This window comes from Apaloderma vittatum, unplaced genomic scaffold (assembly GCF_000703405.1).
Source record: "Apaloderma vittatum isolate BGI_N311 unplaced genomic scaffold, ASM70340v1 scaffold10272, whole genome shotgun sequence".
NCBI classification, from domain to species: domain Eukaryota; kingdom Metazoa; phylum Chordata; class Aves; order Trogoniformes; family Trogonidae; genus Apaloderma; species Apaloderma vittatum.
In genome coordinates, this window is record NW_009703113.1 from 41849 (window position 1) to 65466 (window position 23618).

General features: G+C 37.7%; 1 protein-coding gene across 1 annotated transcript in view; it reads right to left on the minus strand.

The window, feature by feature from the left end:
- Positions 1-5344: 5344 nt before the first annotated feature.
- The window catches only part of BRE (brain and reproductive organ-expressed (TNFRSF1A modulator)), a gene marked incomplete at its 5' end in the record, with an annotated part of 60627 nt that continues 42353 nt past the window's right edge, over positions 5345-23618 (minus strand). Inside the window, 2 exons of the mRNA XM_009864508.1 lie at positions 5345-5604; positions 6390-6543. Coding sequence (XP_009862810.1) covers positions 5586-5604; positions 6390-6543 — 173 coding nt within the window. The remainder of the gene's footprint in view (positions 5605-6389; positions 6544-23618) is intronic.

A 23618-nucleotide genomic window follows, 5' to 3' on the forward strand; every position in this document is an offset into this window, starting at 1 on the left:
TTTGCAATTGATCAAGCAATAGTATTTATCTGACCTATTAAACCTCAGCTCCTTTCAAAACCATGTACTTCTCTCTACCTTTTTCTTTCAAGCAAGGGAAGATACTTTTTTGCATCAATTCCTAACTATAATTCCATGCTCTAATATAGATCTAGAAGCTTTGAGAAATGTACAATGGAGTTCTCTAATGAAACCAAATCAGACAGTTTATCACAGTATTTCTACAACACCACCTAATCCTGGCTAGAACTACCTACATTACATTGTAGCCTTTAATTCCTACAAAACACTTGTCTTCCAGCTAAGTGCTATTATATTCCACTTTTACCAAGCCAACTCCTCCAATTTCTTCTGTGCTTTTCTCAATATATGAGAATCCTTCTTTGCAGGAAGAATATTTACTATATATTGAAACGCACATATGTACAGTTCACACATATACAAAGTGTCTATATAAAACCACAGAAAAACTAGTTGCCTAACAGATTTTATTTCTATGCACTTCCTATAGCACCTATAGTCCTCATCTTTAAATAGTTGTTTTTCTTTTCCCACAGTCAAAGCTCTAATGAGAAGTGACCAGAAACAAATACCCAGGCCCTTCTGTCTTGGCTGAAATCCACATAATGCATGACAGCACTGAAGATCCCTGGCAGGCACCTGTCAGAAACTAACATACCATAACTTAAGAGTCAGACTTAATTATCCAAGGAGACATTTAAAGAAAAGTACATGAAAAATACGATTCAAGAAGTGCAGCTATCATGTCTATGCACTGTACTCTGTAGTGTATGCAGAGGAACAATATAAAACCAAAATAATATCGTGGGAAAATTCTAATTAAAGGGGGTATCTACTTTACCTATAACATCTTACAATCAAAATAATTTTAGTATTAAGGTTTGCTGGTAAATCATCTACAGAACACACTACAAGGACAAATGCAATCATTAAGTATTTTAACAAAATATAGGTTTTTTCCACGTGCCTTTCTACTTTTCACATGTAATTCTGACACTCCCACAGAAAATCAGAATTTTGATTTCATGGTCTACAAAATCAAATTAACTTCTTCATAACCTTCACACGGCTGGGTCGCCACATCTCTTCTTGCTATGGCTGTCACAGCACATTGCAATGCCCTTTTGTGTTCAGAAAAAGAACCCATCGGTGGCAACAAAACATCAGCCTTACTTGATTTCAGTGAAAGAAGACACTTTTGTTCAGTTTCTGATGCAAGTCTATCAAAACCCAAAGACTTAAACAAGTGGCCCAGCTCAGCACCTCAGCCCTTAGTTTATACCTACGCCTGGCTCACTGCCCTCCTCCTGGGAGAAACTTCTAAGCCTTTTAAATATTTAAATGCACACACACACACCTCAGGAAGGATGATGGCCCAATGTTTTCTGCTTCTTACTTTTTCTACTCTAATGTTTCTAAGTTTCTTTTTAAGTTTAAGGTAATGTGCAACAGAGTCAAAGACAGTCATGAAAAAACCCTTGTGAAGAGAGTACATGTAAATGCAAATAAGTTGGTTTTTGGAAATCTGCTCTTCAAAAATGCCTAATGTGTATGAAAATCACATAATACATGCAAATATAATTTGCTACATTCATAAGTAAGCAGGAAAAATACTGAAATACAAACCAAATAATAACAAATGTTTTATTACCTTAATTACACCTATCAAGGAGAGAAGCTTATAAAATAGCTGCAATGTTTACATGTAAACTTCACAGTGAGATTCAAGGTAGCAGAAGTTTCATGGAAATAAAGAAACTTGTTAATTGAAAAGAATCCAAAATGTAGTAATACATATTTTGCCTAAAATGTGAAAGAATCCTGACTTAGTCATAAAAAATGTGTAAGTTGTAAAACTGGTCAATGTAAAAAATTAATCACTAGGGCACTCAGAATTTACTGAGTACAACAGCAAGTGTTTGCCATATTACAACTGAGTTTCTCTAACTAGCAACACAAAAGTTGTCCCCTTTTTTCAAGTATCTTTTCATTAGACCAAAAGACATATTTCCTCTCCTTAGCAGGGACCATCAAAGCTTCAAGCAATCACTTCAGCCAAACAGCAACTAGTATCTCTACATGATACACACCTTCTAATTTGATGATATTCAAAGAAAAGGCATGGCCAAGGCTGAGAATGCTACAGCCCACTGCACCAGCCTGACACGTTCTAATCACAGCATGCTTGTGCGAAGCACGAACCATAGCTGCAGCCGCGCTGGTGGTACATACGCAGCTCACACAAGATGTTTCTGCATATAATCTTAAACTGCACTTGACCTTATGACAGAGCAACAGCCAATATACAGCTGAGAGCACTTGAGCCCTTTTAAGCTTTCACCCTTACAGAGCCCTGAGGGGTATGTAAAATTAACAACACATTCAGCAAACACCAGTGAACGACCAGGGACATTAACAACTCAGAAACCAGTTTTATCGGCCACCTTGAAAGAAGAATACGACGCCTCGGAACAACTTTTTATTGTGATACCAGTTTTCCCATCCTCTTGCTATTTTTAATGACGAGTAGGTGGATTTATGTAGGATAACAATGTAAACTGAGTCCTGACTTGCTCTCCCTGAAGTAAAACCTAAGTCTAAAGAGCAGCACTGGGTCAGACAGAAATTGGGCTAGAGTGCATCTAAGAACTGAACTTAATTTGTATAAACAAACAAGCTTTATTTACAGTATTCCTTCATAAAATCCCAGGCTTAGAGTCTGCATGTTCTTTAAAGACTCCATTTATGCACACTTGAATGCCTCTTTAAGCAAAAAACAAGAGAGCTTTCCCATGGAAACCACACAGAGATGTTTTACTTCACACGTACACCACAAACAAGGCTGCTAACTTTCCATAATTTACTGTATTTTCTTAGGCTTGCTATTGTATCTCAGGACCAAATCTCTTGGAGAAGCTGCTTGCGCAGGACGCCACAGATATATAAATAAATGACCTACGAGAGCCAAAGCCTGAGATGTGAACTGTCAGGAAACAGCATCTCATAAGATTTTAATATTTTTGGTTTCCCTGTTTCTACCTGGAGGAACAGGTTGAAACTTTGTGTTCAGTTGAGAAGCAGGCAATCTAGAGGCATTCAGAATCATGTTATTTAATCAGAGCTTGATTCGTCCCTTTAAAATTAAATCAAATCACAGGGTAATCCCTGGGGTAAAACAATAGCAAGATTCAATTACCAGATGCTATCTATCAGCCAGGAATCTAAGTCAGCAGCCCTCCAAAGAGCCAGGTGATTTTTAAAAACTGCTTAAGAGAACACGGAGAAAGAGAAACTTGGTTTCATGGACTTTATTGGACAGGCGTAAATTGGTGCAATTGCTTCAGCAAGAACGCAAGCGTTTTTTGTCTGTGAATGAACAAGATCCGGCTAAACTGAAACTCTGATCTGAGAATTTGCCTTTTAGATTTAGGTGATGTGTGTCTTAGTGTGAATGAATATAATCTATATGTATGTATTTTAGGGAAGTAATTTTGCTCATACTTCTAATTACTACTGATTGTCTAAAGGCTACAGCAAAGGGTTAAGTCTAACTTCAAAAGAGTTGCTTACCTCTGCTGGGGGCAAGAAAGATAAGGGTACCAAGACTTTCAAGTTTAGCCCCTGAGTTGAAGGAATTGGATGGGATCGCTGGTTTGGAAAAAAACCACAACCAGACCAAACCAAAACAAAAAAAACAACCAACCCTGGGAGAAGTCTGGGCACAGAATCAAAGTCCCTTTGGCACGAACTTATGACAGCTCCGCCCATGAATAAGCAGGCTCTGTTGAGTTGCTGAAAACAGAGGCAGGGCTCGCCAAAATCGAGGATGAGGAAACCTCCCAGTGATTGTGTTTCAACCTTGGTGATTCTACATTCTATAACTCAATGTAGTATATATGCTTCATTCAATACATGACTGGACAGCGAATAAACCCTTGCAAAAGCAAGAAAATCTGTCCTTGATGGTGTCTTAAGATAGAGTGAGGAAGATGGTGTAAACTGATCCCTCAAGTGTCTGAGAATAAGGGTGGAGAATTTGGTCGGACACCAGGACGTCAAGTGGGAGATCCTGCGGCCCCAGAACAGTAGGGCCAGGAAAGATAAACAGAATTGTTTTGTCTTGAAGGATGCCAAGCACTTGGGAGACCATTTGGCTAAGAAGGAAAAAGACTACATGTAAGCAAAACCTAATAGACAGTCTTTAGAAGTACAAACAAATTGTCTCTGATTTTATCCAGAGCTAAATTTACTTCAGCTGAGCAGAATTACATTGCTCCTGGAGGTTAAATCATGTATCTTTCTTTTCAGTTTTTATTTGGAACATTTTGACATGGTGCTTGAACTAGTATATTTAATTACAACACTCTGCTACATATCCACATTTATTCCCATATACTTGGTCCATAATGTGTCTACAATAAAAATAAAGTAGAATGAAAAGTTGTTTGTTTGTGTCAAAGCACACTAACCTATTCTAAGAAGCCCTAGCAAATATTTTAAACACTGTTTACATAAGGTGCTCAATTGTGTTAAAAATCTTTCTTTAAATACGCTAACACGTATCATAACATCATACTTTTCTTGATACAGATTTATTTATGGTACCTACTCAGGAATCACTAGTTGTTCTTGCAAGCAAAGCGCTTTTAACTAGAGCAGCTTCTCTGGCTCTTTGCAGCTTAATGATAGTTATTTCAGACATTGCAGCATATTTCCTTCCCCCGCTTCTCATCATCTTTCTCATATTACGTATCCAGTGTAAAACTGAAATGCAAAGCCTCAAACATAAGAGTGAATAACCTCACAAAACGTACATGTGATAGTAAGTGTACACTTTTAGTACTTTTGAAAAGAATGGTTATAATACTTCTAAATTTCAAGTGCAGGGCAGAGAAGACCATTTACATACGCCCACTCATAAAAGAACTCACTTAGCAGATAGCACATAGCTACTTGTAAGCTTTCAGCAGCAAAAGAAATGCATTTTGAGGCATAGTCATAAAAAACATCACAGTAATGCTTCCAGTTATTGTTTCATGTTTTCAAAAAAACAAAATACTCATAATATTGTGCTAGAGAGAAGAAGCAAGTCCACAAAAAACCACCCACATATTTTATCAAGAAATGCCTTTCATAGACAGTATGGTAGTAAGGCCAAATATCAGCCAAAAAAAATTCTATTCCAATGCATCAAAATCCAAATTTAAATGTTACTTGATGTTCTCCATAAAATTTAAATTAGTATAAAGTCTATAAGTACTTCAGTCAATTGCTGTTTGCTTCCATCATTTCCAAATTACAATCACTCTCTGACCATGCCATTCATTTGATTTACTCAGCTTGAACTATTTTCATTCGACTCCTATTTACGCATCTTTGCTAATTTAATCTCCTGATTGTCATTCAAAGCGTTCATCCCAATACGCCTTGTTCTTTATGCGGTTTGATGCCTTTACAGGCTGAACGACTGACAATCAGCCTGCTTAAATCTCTTGTTGTTCTAACATTTTTACACTTCACAAAATCAAAATATTTCACCAAGGCTGTTGCACATATTGCTCCATTCAGGTAAAATCTGTTTTCCTTCATTAGAAGACAGGGAGAATCTCTAGTGTACAAGAGGGACACTACTGCCCACAGCAGCTTGCCCTTGCAGCAGCACCGCTCTGGGGAGGCTGTCCTGTCACCTTGAACTAAAGGGGATACTTGGACTGAACCAGCGCCTTCCCAGTCTGCAAAAAAGTCTTGCAGAAAAACTGCCAAGGAAAGAGTCAGAGATTCTATGCTTCTAGCCAACAGAAAAAGCAGTAAAAAAAACCAAACCCCAAGAGATATTCAGGTAACTTTCTCAAGCTCTGATAGGACTGCCTCCTATGCCAGATTGGTGGTTTGCTCTACCTCCTCCTGTTCTTCCATGTCTTTTTATTACAACCTAATTTCATATCTTTCAGGTTTTTCCTCCTTGCTCTCTCCATCTCACACGCTTTCCTTCAGGGTCCCTTCAACACCCACACAAAACCATGGAGTTACCTTGACTGAACTGCTACCATGCAGATTACTGCTGCCGGGGGCTATCTTGTCTACTTAGATTGGAAGCTCTTTGGAGCGGGGATTGTCATCGCTCTGTGCCCGCACGACACCACGCAGAAAGAGACTTTTCATCAGTCCTCTGGCACTAATGTAGTAAGTGTGATTAATAAAGTATCTGTCGACACTCATATATGGAAATGCTAGGACTATATGTGAACAAAACCAGGTCCAGCTTCTGTAATGCTGGAAACATACAGTTAAATCTACAAAGGTACAGTGAAATCCATACAACTGTGTAACAAATGGAATATTTAGTTGGAAACAGCAATCTGACTTACTTTGCTCTCTTGGCCATTTCATTGCCATCCCAGCGGGGGCTGTAAGGGTAATTCTTCTGGGCCTGGGAGTACAGCTGGCCACTGTTAGTGAAGTGGTAGACAGACTGAAATGTTAGGGTTGGTTGGTCTCGAGGAAAGTACAGGGGTAGGTCAACTGAAATTAAAAAGGAAAAGGCCATAAAATACACCAATGCATTTTTTTCTTTTATTTTAATAGGAATATGTAAGTCCATTCTATTGATTTAAAGGTGACAGAAGAGAATAAATCAATGATTACTTCTAAAATATATTTCTGTATTTTTTGTAAGTAATGATTCCAACACACGCTGTATAGGACACTTTGCTTTATCAAAACATTTTTTAAAGTATCTAATTTAAAAAATTGCTTAGCTGGTGTATTTCTGTGTTAATCATAACGTATTACACCATGAGTATTTTGTTATAGAAAAAATAACAGTTATTTTTCTTTACAGTGAAACCTTCCCTTTCCAGAATTCACAAAATACGTTCTGTTTATGCTTTCCATTCAAGAAACAAGTTTCTCTTCATCTGCTTTGAATGCTTATTCATTTTAGTGCCCCATGGACATCAAGAGGACTATCATTCTCATTTTACAGCTGAGACTTAAAGTGCTTAAATGATTTTATAAAGGATGTACTAAGATTCAGTCACATGAAATGGAAAAGGTCTCAACTTGCCGTCATCTGCTAGACAAAAAAAAAATCCCACAAAACCAAAACACACTGCCAAGTCATTAATACCCAAAATATCTCACTAAAAATAAAAATCAGAACCTCTTAGTTCCCTTTGCTTATCGCTGTCTCATGATCAGCTAGGTCTGGTAGAACAATAAAATAGTCTCCAGCATTTGGTCAGAAACTGTTTTTTAACTTTTTTGTTGTTATAGTTTAGTTTTTCTTGGTCTGCTTTTAATTTCAGGAGGATGCAGAAAACTGTGGTTAAATTGAGTTATGACAACAGACTTGTCTAACACCAAAATTGACAGAAGAATGAGCATTTCTTTCAAAGGTGTAGACTTCATCTATAAAGCACCTACCACTGTACGTTTTGTTATCTGCTAAATCAAAATTCTTTAATTCTGCACAATAAAAGAACACTGCATGGAACAGTAACTCCCTGTAAATCTTAAATATATTCTCTTATTGGTGTAGCAATGAGTGAAATAAATTAATAAGATTATAATTCATTCATCTAAGCCAAGGTTCTCAGTATTCTGTCACTTCACAGCCCTTTTTCAAGAGAAGGAAAGACTCCTAAGTTAATAACCAGATTGTAATAGCTGATGTAGGAATCAAAGCAGGTGGCAAAGATCAGTACAAACAGAAACCGAAGAAAGCAAAAGGAACATTTCAGGAATAAACTCATCTTTAGGCAGAGCAGCATTTCCCTTCCACTATGCTTGGTAATGCACTGTATTTTCTACTTTTAAATACCTCAGGGAACAGAGATTCCAGCACTTGCTTTGAAATCTTTGCTCATAGACTGAGATATCTGTGTAAGATAGGCTTAATTTTTCCAAATTCCACGCTATCATCCTGCTTGTTCCTTCATTTTTCAGTTTTCCTAATCACATTTGAATACTTGGATGTGCACCAGCCACACCATAGCTCCTTTTTCCCTAAATTATCCTCGCTCTATGAGTAAAACTGTTTGCAGCCACACAAAACCGAATGTGATATTCCAGCCATAGTCTCAAATTACAACAAATCACCGTGGACAACAGCATTCGCTCAGTTCATGACCCATAGTCTGAGCTACACGTGATAACTCCCGGAGTCCTGGTGACTCAGCTCACACAGCAGCTTCCAGCAGATAATTTAAGTGGTAATGACATGGGCAGAGTTCTTCTAATTTGAGGGCAGATCATTGCTGTAACAAAGGTTAGATTCAGAGATTGCTCTGTCAAATTCCTCTTTATAACGTGATTATTAAATAGCAACCCTGAAAAACATTGGTGTATCAAGGCCGTTTATCAGCAAGGCGGCTGTCTCCTCCCCACGCAGATGGTACATGTGTGCCACAGCCTCTGAAGGACTTCACTGTGAAAAAGACTATAAAGCAAGGAGACAGGCAATCCGTTTTAACATTATAAATATACTTCTCCAGGTCTGAGTGCTTCAACTCTGACCCTTTAGTGCATCTTTTCCCTCCTTAAGTACCAACTCCTTAAAGGAAAACTACTCTGTATACTCACACATTTTATCACCTTGTGAAAGGAATAACAAACTTTAGCAACACACTCGAGTAACAGTTTAGTCCTTAACTTTTTACTTGGGAACTTCTGACTTTCATTAACTTTCCTTTGAAAATCTCTGCTTACGTGACAGCAGTAGTTTTCTTCCTGCTACCTAAAACTAAAGGTTTGCACTTAAGATATCGTATCTAGCATTAGAAACACTGTTCAAATGGATAATCAAGACATTGCTTTGACTACAGAGAGGCTTCCACTTGTTAGAAGAAGACTTTCTTTTGTAAAAATATTATTCCGGCAAAGGTACCGTCAAAATAACAGATAACATTTTCTTCCTCTATTAACTGAGACCCATAGGGGGATTTTCAGGAATTACTTACATTATAAACTGTTAGATACTCAGATTTAAAACTGTGCATCCCACATCTGGCCAACAGCAATACTATCCTGAACTGCTAGTAGGGTTTTGAAAAATTTGTCCTTTCTTTGATTTCCAACATTTACCCTTCACGCCAAAATCGCCAAACTTGCATTTTTCTAACCAAGATTTTCCTTAACACAAGGTATGAGAGGAGTCCAGACCAAGTAAAAAAACCTGTCCCTAACTCTGGAATGCAACCACACCTAAAAGACCAGTAAACAGGAAATAGCCTTGAGTTGTAAAGTGTTATACATATCTCAAGGTAGCCAGCTATTATTTCAGCAGTAGGAAGGGAAGGCAAGAACTCACTTCCGTTGCAGTGGGTGCCCGTCCTTTGACACTGAGTGCACAGAGTGCTCAGATTTGGGGGGAAGCGTTTTATTGTACAAGCAAATATCATTGGGAATCAACACTAGCAAGGTGCTTTAAAGATAAAGGTTGATAAAGAAAATGTTTCCTTGTACCTGATCGTATAGGCTGACTCTCAGTTTGTGCATTAATCCAAAATCAGATTTGTCTTCATGCGATACATAAGGTGGCAAAAGTGTTATTATATCTCAGACAACATTTAAACTTTGTCATGAAAAATGCATCACAGTTAAAAACCAATGTGCCACTTTTATAAATCAACCCCTGAACTCGTCGAACTATAAAAGTCTGCTTTGGTTTGGCATGCTAGTTACCTAAGAATTACAAAAACGTATTCATGTTGAATACAAGTACTATTTCCAAATAACAGCTGACTCACAAAGTACCCTGGTGATATGTCTGCAGAAAATAAGCAGATGACTCATGTCTGTAAATTCCTGAAAGTACCAATAGACCCCTTGCTTAGTCATCTTTTGCTTGGATGCTGGGTTCACGAGTTCTGTAAGCTATAATGAGGGATCTAGCTCTTAGTAGGACTCTCCTTTTTTTCCTCTCTTCTAAATGGTGCAAATTATCTCCCTAAAAATAACTTAATCTACGCAAGTGAGTCACTTCAGCCAGCAAGCTTACACAAGTCATGCAGTTAAATAGTAAAAATCTGGTTATGAAGGTAAAAATCTTGCTGTCAAACCCAGATTTAAACCAAAAATTATGTCAAAGGAAGTCCCATTTACCCCTTCTCTCACAGAAATAGAAACATTTCCTCTAGAAAATTAAAACAATTAGCTCATTCAGGGAAGTAAAGCGTTCTAATTCAGTTCCATGCTCAAAGAAATTTAATCTTGATGATTTCTTACTTTAGCTCTCCTAAGCATCACTCTGTTAATATAAGAGGAGCTCAAAGCAGCAGACTGGAGAAAGAGGCCAATACCATAGTAAAATACTGCTTTCTCCTACGTTACAATTTACAGATCACTTTTTAAAAGTTAAGTTTTAGAAAGCCATAGTGTGGGGAAAAATCACATCTTTATGAAAGCTCTACATGAGCAGAACTTGGAGGGCTGTTTTTGGTAATTAAGCATTGAGTAAATTCTTCAGTGATTGAACCTTAATTTTCCCACACAGTTCATAAGAAAGCAAAAGAATAAGGACTTGCTTGTTGAGAATGAGTCATGTTGTAAAGAAACTTAATTACAGTTTATAAATAGTTGCTCTCTTTTTGAAACATAAGAAACCATCGAGAAGTAACACAAAAATTTGCTTCTCTTGACTTAGCATTTAATGCACACATATATTCAAAACACAGTTATCGTAAAGCCAAAATCCTGATTCATTAATAACTAAAAAACTGTGCAATGAATCAGTAAGGCTTAATTGTTCATTTTCTTAAAGAACAACCATACTGACATCGGGAAGAGTTTACCTAGTTTGTTAAGCTTATGTCAACAACTACAGAGCTGCTTTTAACAGTCTTATTAACTGTAAAATAATATCTTTACCATCTCATTTTATAGTGTTTTAACCAGATCATGAAATGTGGAAGGGATGTCTTGGCAAAAGCATATACAAGTGCTGCTATAGGGTTTCTGAACAAAAAATGTTCAGAAGGAAAAAGCAGGTTTACCCCACATTTAAGTACTGGAGAGAAGGAAAAACAAAACCATGCTTGAAATGCATGCTGACTGTACCAATATTTCAAAGTACTTAGATGGCAATATTTAGAAAATTTTCCATATACTGTTCCCCTGTTCTGCAGAAACAGTTTATTCATCCTTTGAAAAGCACAGGATAAATCTAGATATTTGTTTTCACAGAAGTCAACATTCACTCACTGAATGTTATGCATCGTTTGAATGCTTCAATGATACTATACTGGTTATCTTGGTAACCTTATTGGATGCTTGAACCTGCTGCAGTTTATTGCACCTGTTTGTTTTGCATTCACAAACAGTCGCTGATCTTCACTGCTGAGATTTCGACAAGATTTTGCTGCCTGCACAACCTTAATTCAATCTCTACTTGCTTTATGAAGCAGCCTTCAAACAAAAGATAACACAATATTCTTTCCAGTTCAGCTCCCAGGCTGGACAGAGACACTGCTCTGCTCTGGTTTGCCCCATTTCACAGACACCATCCCTGTGCTCAATCCTGCACAATTTACCGCACAACGCTGAAGCCTTGCTCTGATTAAATACATATGCAATCTTGCATGAGCTCTTCAATGTGGTAATTCTAATCACCACACATAGCTACATAAAGTACTAAAAAGAAATTGTTTCATACCATCTTCCTAAGCTGAGAAGCTATTTAGTGGTTCCAGACTAGGAATGATGGAACAAGGAAAGGACAGGCAACCCGTGTACTGGTGCTAAGTGCCAGCCTGTGGGACCCAAATTTTCTGAGAATCAATAGTAGATAATACTTTATATATACAGTTGCAAGTAAAAGTATGTGAATCTTTCGGAATTTCATGCTGTTCTGCATTACTTTGTCATAAAATATGGTCTAACCACCATCTAAGTCAAGAGTATTGATAAATGTAATGTGCTTAAAATAGTAATACAAAACCAATTCTGATCCTCCATGTCTTTATTGAACACACTCATTCAACATTCAAAACACTAGTGGAAAAAGTAAATGAACCCTTCAGCTGACCTCAAAAAAGCTAATCGGAGTCAGGTTAACCTGGAGTCTTGTTAAGAAAATGAGTTTGGAGGTGTGGACTAGAGCTATGTTGACTGATAAAAACCACTCAAACTTTTTGAGTTCGCTCTGCACAAGATGTATGCTCGTGTGAGCCATGCCTCACCAGAAAGAGCTTTCAGAGGATCTGCGATCAAGAATTGTTCATTTACATAAAGGTGAAAAGGGTTACAAAGCAATTTTAAAGACCTTAGAAATTCACCAGTCTGCAGTTAGGCAAACGATCTACAAATGGAGACACTTTGGGACTGTGGCTACTCTACTAAGAAGTGAACACCCAGTCAAAATGACCTTAAGATCACAGTGAAGACTCATCAATGAGGTAAAGAAACAACCCCAAGTGACAGCCAAAGAGTTGAAGGCATCATTGAGACTGGCTAACATCTATGTTCATGAGTCTACAGTACGCAAAACATTGAACAAGCAAGGTGTCTATGGCCGGACACCATGAAGGAAGCTGCTACTTACTACAAAGGACACTGCTGCACACCTGAAGTTTGTGAAAGAGCACATTGACATTCCACAGTGGTATTGGCAAAATGTTTTGTGGACTGATGAAACAAAGATTGAATTATTTGGAAAGAGCATGAAGCACTACCTCTGGCATAAACAGGGCACTGCATATAATCATGAAAACATCATCCCAACCGTAAAGTATCATGATTTGGGTCTGCTTTGCTGCATCAGGGCCTGGCCAGCTTGAAGTCTTTGAGGGGAAGATGGAATTCCCAAGTGTGTAAAAAAATTCTTCAGGATAATGTGAGAATGTCTGTATGTAAGCTGAAACTCTAGATGTTGGGTGATGCAGCAGGATGATGACCACCAGAGCAAGTCCACAACGGAATGGCTTCAGAGAAACAAACTCCGCCCTTTGGAGTGGCCAAGACAAAGTTCAGACCTCAACCCAACACAGATGCTAGAGAGCTGTACATGTGAGACATCCAAAGAATATGACAGAGCTAAAGCAGTTCTGCCAGAAAGAATGGGCTAAGATCCCTCCTGAATGGTGTGCAGCTCTGACTCACAGCTACAGGAAGCGCCTGGTTGAGGTTACCACTGCCAAGGGCGGGTCAATCAGTTACTGATTCCAAGTGTTCACTTACTTCTCCCACTAGTATTTTGAACGCTGAATGAGTGTGTTTAATAAAGACATGGAGGATCATCATTGGTTTTGTGTTATTATTTCAGGCACATTATATTTATCAATACTCTTGACTTAGAATCTGGTAGTCAGATCACATTTTGTGACAAATTAATGCACCAGGAAATTCCAAAAGGTTCACATACTTTTTCTTGCAACTGTAGCTAAACACAATTCCTTCCAATGTTAACTGGTATAGTAGGTACTTCAGAATGGTTACTGGACAAGGGATAAGTTTTTTTAAAATTATTTCACTAGAAAAACAAGAAGAGTATAGGAAAGATGTGCCAAAGCCAAGTCTCCAGAGAACACTGAACAATCTTAGCCTGATAGTATCCGTTCTCTTCCTGAAATTCCCTGACTCACTCCTTACTTACCATCGAACTTTGGCCAGAGATTGCCTCTGCTTTCAAGTACTTCTGATGAAGTAAGTAATGGGAACAGGAAACGCATATTCCAGGCCCCAGACTGTCTCTTTTTAGCATATATTCATCATCTTTTTGCATGCTCTTTTTTTGGTTCACTGAATTTCACATTCTCTGCCTTTACTTGCAACTGAGCTTGAAGTGCTGGGAAAAACAACTTGTGGATTTGAAAGTACTGCCTCAAAGTGAAACGTTCCTTGAACTTAGAGCTCTCCAGTTTTCACGATGTGTTAATGTGGACAAGACTCCTGTGAATATACAATGCAACTCAGCTGGTAACACAGATACCATATTATATAATGCTCCTTACACATTTCCCAAGCTCTATTTTAAAAAGAAAACTTCTACTAGATTTTCTGACATGACTTCTATGAGAAAGCTGTTTCAGACAGCTTGTACCATGGGTGAAATCTTCACCTAACTTCAAGGGAAAACAGCGATCTTCAATTTTTAATGCAGAAATTCCAATACAGCAGGCCAGTCAGGAATCATACTGATCACTGTACTTACTGAGAAACCCAAATAGGTTCAGCCACAAGCATTTTAGGAACCGTACTGGCTAACACAGATCTCTGCACGGCAGGATTTCAGGCATTTTTGCACAGTGAGTTTCCTTGACTCTTCTGTGCTGAAGGTCTTTCGTCTACATTCTACTGGCAAAAAAAATGAAAGGGTGAATTTGGCTCAAAACAGAGAATTACGAAATGCCACAGCTATCCTGCTTTGGTGCATGGTGATGTAGTCTTGCAAGAATGAGAGAGAGAGGATGACAAATAACATATCAATGGCATTAAGTTAACAGAGCACAGTCATAGGAATTTGAATTAGGGTTAATATACCTTCTGGAAGAAACAGGTTATTTGCAGGAAGATGCTATTTTGAAATGAACATTTCAAAATTTCAAATATGAAATGAAAAGCTGTTTTATGGAATCTTAGCAGATACACTTATGACACTTTGGGTGTGCTAGTAATCACAGCTGGTTTTGAAATAATTAAGTCTGCCCTTGTCATGGGAAATATACACCCCATTGGCAAAATGAACACTCATATAATAAATAAGATGCCTTACATACAAAACACTTCCAAATAAAAACTATGAAAATACAGGTGAATACTATGAAAAAAAGAAATTACTGTTTTTTTCTTAGCTGCATCAGTTATACATCAACTGAATGTACAATAACAATGGAAAATACAATATTGAAATGTGATTCTAATCACAGAAAAATGGCAATATTTGGAATTATGACAATTTAGGTGAATATATGAAATTCATAGCTCCTGTTTTGTACTGGTAAACAGGTCTGGCAACAGAACAACTCATTCAGGAGCCATTCCTTTAACTGCATTTGTATAATGATTGGTCCTCAACAGTATAGGATCTTTTTCACCTTTGTCAGCATGTACAATATTCAAGAACGGGAAGGGAGCCCACTGAGACATTTAGAAGAAAAGATTATTAGAAGGTCATTAGGAAGAATTCAGATGGGGTAGGAAAGGAGGAAAACCACTGAGGACCTTTTTCTTTAGCTCAGGTCTAATGCATTACCTCCAGAACTGAGTTGGCTGAAAGTGCTGGCAAATGCCCAGTTTACAGTAACTTTAGTGATGTTCATTATGACATCCAGGAACACTTGAAGGAATCTCATTTTTGTAATTTTTTTCCTTCTTTTTTTAATTGGACAGGAACGACTTTCAGTTATTGTCAGTCCAGGGTAGATTTGAAATAAGAACTCATTCTTCTTTTTTCAATATTTTTGCACCAACAGCATATCCCTTTCCCTAATGTGTCTTATAAGAACATTATATCTATGGAAATGGTCGCCTTCAAAGTCTCAGATACAGAAGTAGTTATCTTTAATTCCTTACACAACCCTCAAATATTTCTGAAGAAAGAAAACAATGAATTGTGATGGATTAATCTATTCCAACATGTTACAGAGAATAGATTTGTTTACTTGTGGATTTCAGTGAGACTAGAACAAACTTAACACTTTGTTTTGGTTGGTTAGTTGTTTTTTTCCTTATTAATATAAAGCATCTAACCCATTTTTATTTGAAGAGGACTGCATGACACTGCTCTATCTTGTGGTTTTCATTTGCTAGTAAGGGGAACTACAATATAGTCTAGACACCAATAGCAACTAGATTTATGATTAGAAATGTTTTGATTTTCTTTCAACATAGGCAGATGATACAGTTGCAAAAATATCCCATGCCTTTATCACATCCTGTATCTTTAAGTATTCCATCCTTCATATGAAAGCAGCATTTAAAAAAAAAGTGACAAAAATACTTTAAATACCTTCAGTTACAGTCATGTGCTGCAGAAAGAGTATCTAATTCTTTGTTTAGTCTTACAGAGAAACTAAACAACAGATCAAATCAAAATATTCTTCAAACAGTTTCCAGCTATGCAGTCAAAGACCACAAAAATGTAAAGTAACTTAACTGGAGAACTGCTTTATAATGTCTTCTTGCTTTGAGTGTCATCACCCTCAACTATCACAGGATCACAGAATGTCAGGGGTTGGAAGAGACCTCGAAAGATCATCTAGTCCAACGACCCTGCCAGAGCAGGATCACCTACAGTAGATCGCACAGGAACGCGTCCAGGTGGGTTTTGAATGTCTCCAAAGAAGGAGACTCCACAACCTCCCTGGGCAGCCTGTGCCAGTGCTCTGTCACCCTCACAGGGAAAAAGTTTCTCCCAATGTTTTTGTGGAACCTCCTATGTTCCAGCTTGTACCCACTGCCCCTTGTCCTGTCATTGGACGTCACTGAAAAGAGCCTGGCTCCATCCTCCTGACACTCCCCCTTGACATATTTATAAACACTAATGACGTCACCCCTCAGCCTCCTCTTCTCCAAGCTAAAGAGTCCCAGCTCCTTCAGCCTTTCATACTACATCATACTCCTTTGGACTTTTATAGCAAGACTGGACTACCTCCTAGAAATATCTCATGGAATATCTCATAATCCTATATCAAGCCCAAAGAAATGGCATGATGGCCTCACAGGTCTTTTCTCTAATTTCTGCAACCATGATTATTTTAATTAAGAGAAAGGCTTTTTATTTTTACCTCACCAGCTTCAGCTACTGACATCTATTTTGCTTTATTTTTACCCCAAATTCTCAAAGAGCTTCATTCCCTCCCCCTTCCGTTTTTATTTCCTTTTACTGTTTCTGCTGTAACAGTTTCTATAGTAACTTCACTAAGTGCTGATGAGATTGATGCTACTAAAAGCTGCCTCTTCTCCATCTGAATTGCTTGAAGCTTACACTTTAAATACAGTTGTTGTTTTTATGGGCGTAAAAAGCAAGCTGTGCCCTTTCTTGGCACAGGCAGGTGACCATCACACGTAACTGGCAGAGAAAAGGTGAAAAGTTTTCCTCTGCTTTCCCAATACAGAGACACACTGCTAAACGCTGACAAGTTTTACATTACTTTCCAGCAGGACAGGAAGACCTCTAAAGCATCGTTTTACCCAAAAAGCAGCTGTGCAAAAACACTAGCTTCTCTCACCGACACTTCATTGCGCCTATGAGGCTTGCAAATAAGTTCTTTTTCCTGCTTTAAATACTGACTGGGATTTGAAAGGAAAAGCTTTTTTTTCATTTCCACCTGTGACATTATCCTTCAGGTGAAAAGGACCCTTTGCTGCTACACGTGCTGTCCTGTTCTTTCAAGCTCTGCTCTACGTAGGCTTACAGCTCTCAAACTACAACGCAGTGTAATCCTGCCCGATCCAACCAGCCAACTAAAGCCACTCTGGATATTTTAAAAACTAAACTGAAATCTGCTTTATTGCAATATAGGGCCATTGCTTCTTTCCCTTCCTGAACATTACAATGTATCACTTTTGCCCTTGAATTCACCTTTCACAGTTCTGAAGGCTTGTTTTTCTATCGCCTCTTCATGACTTGAAGAACTAGTTTGGGGAATATAGTCTTTAAGCCATACTTTCTAGACTACCAGCCTCATTTGGTGCTCTCTTGTGAATACTCCATTTGAGGATGAAACAAGACAAATAGCAGCATGACAACCCTAAGCTTCAGGGAGACGACTACGGGTTGTTCAGGGATCTTGTTCCTCCCATGTAATAATCTCTCCCAGAGGGAAAAGGGGCCCATGATCACCTCCTCCAAGCTCAAGACTGGTCCATCCTAATGAGCAGAAAGTCAAGCAATAGTAGCACGAGGTCTACACGGATGAACAAGGAGCTTCTGACAAAACTCAAACATTAAAAGGAAGCACATAAGATGTGAACTCTCTCGAAGCGTGCAGAGACTGGGCTGGGAATGTCAAAGTTCATCCAGAGTTGAATCTGCCAAGGGGAGTTAAGGACAACAAAGCGAGGGGCTATAGGAACAGCAACAGCAAAGACTAGGGAAAATGTGGGACTGCTGATGAATAGGACTGGGAAACTGGGGAGAGGGGAAACAGAAAAGCAGTTTAAGCACTCCCTTCTTCCATCATTTAGACATTTTAGAATCTTTGTGACCAGTTCCATCTCTAAAGCAATGTTTATTTCTTAGTAAGCACAAGTAAATTACATTTATCTATTTCATAACAGGCATGCAGCAGTTGTATTTGTGTGCCACTGCTGCGTCACAAACGGATTCTTAGAAGAAGTTTCCTTTGATGCCAAAGCAATTGTCATTGGGTAGAATGAGGAAGGAGCCAGGGAAGAAGATTCACAAAATCCTTCTGTTTTGATACAGCTCTTATTCTAGAAACTTCATATCTTTAATAATCCTCTGATGTTCTGTATCATCCTCTTTTTTTTTCTGACAGCAGTGCCTGGTATTGAACTCAGGACTGATGCATATGAAAATCATGCTCATCATCTCATTCCTAGACTGAAAACAAAGTATTTGCTTTCTACTTGCTACTATGATCAATTTTCAACTCTCACACCTTTAACATAGTTCTCACCTTAGAGAAAAACTATCTTGTGAATGCCACATTGAGACATCAAAATGCGTAGATACAAGACAGAGTAAGAAAAAAAAAAAAAATCTGTATTCAAGCTCAAAGTTTGCCAATGACTTTTTGTGATCTAATTGCTTTTTTTTTTTCCAAAAATTGAGTGGATAAAATGGGATTATATCACTTCCCCATCTCAAGCGTCTTTTCTGAGAATTTATTAGTTATCTGTCATACACTTGGGCACATAACAGTAATGCTGTAGATATATCTATTAGATAAGAAGAAACAATAGTTCGCTCCTCTGAAAAGTGTGATTTTATAAGGAGTTATTACAAAACCCTTCAGTCCATTTGTTAAAGTGCTTGTAGTGCTCCTGAAAGAACATCAATTAATGTCTACAGCAATATACTACAGTTTAAAAGTATGGCAAATATATGCATCTCTCAGAAATTAAAAAGGTAACACCCACAGCAAAGCAACACTTAAGAATGCTTTGCCAGTCCACCCACGTCAGGCCATCATAAAATATTTGTAAAACCTTATTCCTACCACAACAGTTGTTTCCTGTTTGCTGCTGTTCATACCAAGTTTTATGAATTGCTTTGTGTCCATTCTCCCTTTTTTTTAGTAGAATTATAAATATGAACCTAAAATTAATTTATAATGAGTGACATGATTACAAAATGAACACAGATAATAAGAAAAAGAGGAAAAGAAAACCTCTGTTTTCAGGTTCACTTGCATCCATTATGAATACCCAAATACCAAAAATCTCATTCAGCTCATGTACAAGTAAATACCCGGGATGGAATCAAAGCAACACTGCTTAATGCATTCTTGATGACAAAAATTATCAGCTTTCAATACAAATTTCAAACTAAAACCAGTTGGCAGTGTCACTTAAAGGAGAAAACTACATAACAGAAAAAAAAAAGGATCAGTAAAAGGTGAATTTATTTTCCAAAAGCCGCAGTTCAGCCCTCAGATTAGACCCTGCCCATGTCCAGTTAAACAGAGAACGGTGCACTTGTGACTCAGGTTACTTTTCCGTCAAACTACCTGACTCACAGCACTGTAGCGTACCTATAGCTTTCATTGACTTCAGCTAAGCAATATGCACCTCACCACACAGCAAATGTCAGAGAATACTTTGTTTAGTGGTGATTAAAACAACACACAAATTTTAGAAGAAACCCCCTCTGCTCAGGGTATGTTCTGCTGTAGGCACAACGTCATGTGCTCTGCAACTTTTGAGACCTGATTCAATAAGGTACTGACTGAAAGCACTGAGGAAAGGACTGCTTCATGAGAGATATTTATTCTGCTTGCTCAACAGTCAAAAAATTACTCCCAAACATTAGATCCAAATGCCTTACGACTTCTGCCAGCCAGTTTTACATCACCAGGGCTTCGTTAATCTCCAGTACCTCATTTAAGGCACCCTTACACAATCTTTGCAGGCTTTTTTTCATCAGTACTGTACTTCTCATACCAGAATCCTCAAACACATACCTCGTTGTGCTCGACATTTCTGTTGAACTATCCTGCTTTCCTGACACTATCAGACATCAGTCCATTCTCCTAACTTCCTATTCACATTGCAATGTCCTCTCTTTTTGCCTACTCCCTTACTTTTCACAGACTCATAAATTTCTGTTTTCATTTAAGGAACAATGAGAATATAATAAAAGCACTGTGTAAGGAAGCTGAGACATCCCATTGGATAAAAAGCTCACAGAAGTGATCTGATGTAAATATTCCACTCAATACTTTGCCCTGTTTCAGGAAATGACTGGGATAGGCAACAGTTTATTTTTCCACACCTTTTCTTGAAAAGGCTTCTCTTTCACAATCAGACTAATTTCCTGAGCCAGGCACTGCTACTGATCAAAAGAGCGGCTCTTGAAGGCTATCTTCTTGTCAACTTCCAAAGGCATGTGAGCAAATCTTACAGGACAGAAAACTGAAAAAGATGTATCTCTACAACTACCAACTCCACTCAAATGGTTATTCATATTCCAGTAGCACACAGGAGTCATTGACCATATTCCAACTGCATTAAATACTAAATCAAAACAACAAACACCACCTACTTCTTAGGTTTACACTTAACAAGATCTATAGCTCCTATATAACAGAGAGAGTTCTATGGCCAAAACTACAGGCAGATAAAGGTTTACTGAAATATTTACAGAAATGTTTACATGAAACAGTCTCATGTTCTAGGTTCCAGATTGCTCAGAAAAAATGTTTAAGAAGTATTTGTTTATTATCTCAGCAACTGTGGAGTTAGTGTGGTAGGCATGTGATTTCTCAAATAGTAATCTGCAGGAGCAATTTTGAAAAGAACAATAAATACAATCCTAGATGAAAGAAAATACTTTTGTCTTCTCCCATAAGCTCTCCTAAAGCCAAACAGCAAACACTAAGCAATCAGACACACATTCATCTAGGAAAAATCTTCCGTTTAAGACTTCACCAAACCCCCATGCTAGCCATTTACTACCACAAAGTCTAACTTGTTTATTTAAACAGCTGCAGGAGGAGTAGATGAGGCTGACAAATGCTCATCAGCTCTATTCTGTTGACTTTCCAGAGGTGGGGCAATCTCCTTTGAAGGGCAGGTAACATCTTAAACTATACTAGATGTCTAAAACATTTTTACCCAAATTCTAAGGGTTACTGTCACTCTACTGAAGGATCAAAACAGTATCTGAAGCCTAGTAAGTCAATTCTGCTTGGAAAGGAAACCGATAGAACAAATTACTTCTCTGATGCAATTTTGTTATTTACAGTGAGTGGGCATACACTTCTCTTTCTCTGAACACTACAGGAATAAACTGCACTTTCATTGCACAATAGTGTAAACATGTCTTCCCAGCTACTAATGCTGTTTTCCATAATGTCCTATTCTTTCACCATCCTCCCAAGCCGCATTTGACAAACGTGGCTACCAAAAATTCTTAGTTTGTGTCTTTATCTTGGATTTCTATTCTTGTGTCCATACCAGAAGGCTAGTTAATACTTAATTGTGCACAGATAATATGACTTGTGTTTATATTTTTGTACGGTATAAACACACAGAATGTATGCAGGAGCAAGAATAAAGAAATACCTATCTCCAAGAACTGATCACAGCTGATTTATAAAGAATAAGACAAAGAAATCAGCAGTATATTAAAGTTTACTTACGAAGCTTCATACTGAGACTTACTCATAAACAGTATCAATATCAAAAGCACTAAGCCTGACTAATGATTTCCTCTCCCATGTAGATGCATGAACTTCTCTGAACTTCTATTTCTTCTGTCATGTACTCGAAAGCACTTGATCAATTTTTAGAACTAAACCACTAAAGCAGCAGTTCCTCTGACTGCTCTTTGATCTAATATAACTTCAGCAACTACATTAATCTAATGATTTAGTCTACTCTTCTGCATTTTAAGGTAGAGTGGGTAGACTGTGTTCTTCGTTCTGTAACTACTGCACAAGTAATATTTTTTTTAGCAAGTGAAATTATTCTGAGGTTATTGGGCTTTGGAAACCCAGAACTACTTTTGCTTTTCTCTCCTCTCATCTTTAATCCAGTTTACTCCAGAGGACTATTCTGAATAATTTCACTTCTAATGTGTTCTGCTTCCTAGTTTCCAAACAAGTTTGCAACTGAAGGCAAATAGTTTCCAAAAACCACCAAAGCTACTTTTGAAATCTTTGAATGCATGTTTTAAAGGAAATATAACTCTCTTTAGAGTTTATCTATCTCACAATCTCAACTAAACCTAAAATTTTAACCAAAATTGAGATTTCAGTAGATTTTCTATGGCTCCTTTCATTTGATTTGCCACAGTGCTTGCTATATATTGACCTATTTTTTCTCCTCTTAATACTTTCTCTACATACTGTAGCAAATACATAAAGTAGAACAGTTTTCAACTGACAGCTATCTTTCCCAGACATTTTATTAGACACTTGCTAAATATTCAACCATAATATACATAGTTATGTCAGTGGTTAAGAGATGAAAGTCTACATTACTTCACTCAGGAAATGAAGTGCAGGTTTCAGTCCTTTCATTGCAATATCCTTCAGTGCATGGGACATAAATGTTTTGGCAGCGGATTGTTCAACAAGCGGGTGATGCAATGGCTTACACAGCTAAGCCACTGTATGATTTCTAAGGCCACAGGGTTAATACATAGTGATAAACTATTCAGTTATAATTGTAGCTTTCATGTCAGTTAAATTGAGCACTCTGAATATTACACAGTTAAAACCTACTCTGTTATTTAACAAATTTGAATTTTGATTCCCCTGAAATCTAACTGCTTCAACATCCATTAACTTAACTTATGCCCACAGCAAAAATCCACAGGAACTTTAACAATGATAAAATGAAGCCAAACATGTCGAGGAATAACAAAGGTGGGAGATCTTCAAGAAGGCTGTACATAAAGAAGCATCATCTCATAGAAGACAATCACCCAGTGACCAGTTCTCAACTGTAGTTGAAGAGTAAGTAAAGATGCAATAAGGACAATTTTAAAAAATATGCCAGTTTCATTTTTTCTTTTTCCCCTCACTGTAAATCATAGTAATACGATCTAAGCTTTTTAATTTCAAGTTTGAGTTTTCCAAGTCCCCTTACAGTCATTACTGTCTGGAAATCTTAGGTGATAAAAAGAAAGGTGTCAGTGAGAGCATTTTTTATGACCTCCAATACAACACACGGTGAAGGACTCCTCTGAACAATGGCAATCCCTGCATTTTACTTTAAAACCCCTGGGACAAATTTCTGTGATGTCATTAAGACATCATTCTTATTCCACATAAAAAGCTAGCTCACAATCCAAAATGACATAATTTGAAATATTCCAGTGCTAGAGTCGTAACAAACACCAATGTTGCAGCTGCCCAGACTGCACTGCAATTATTTTAAATGAGGATGGGAAGTGTAACAATCAAAAATACAGGGTAACATGACCAAATTTCACCCAAAAATCTGTGAATTTCACCTTACTGTAG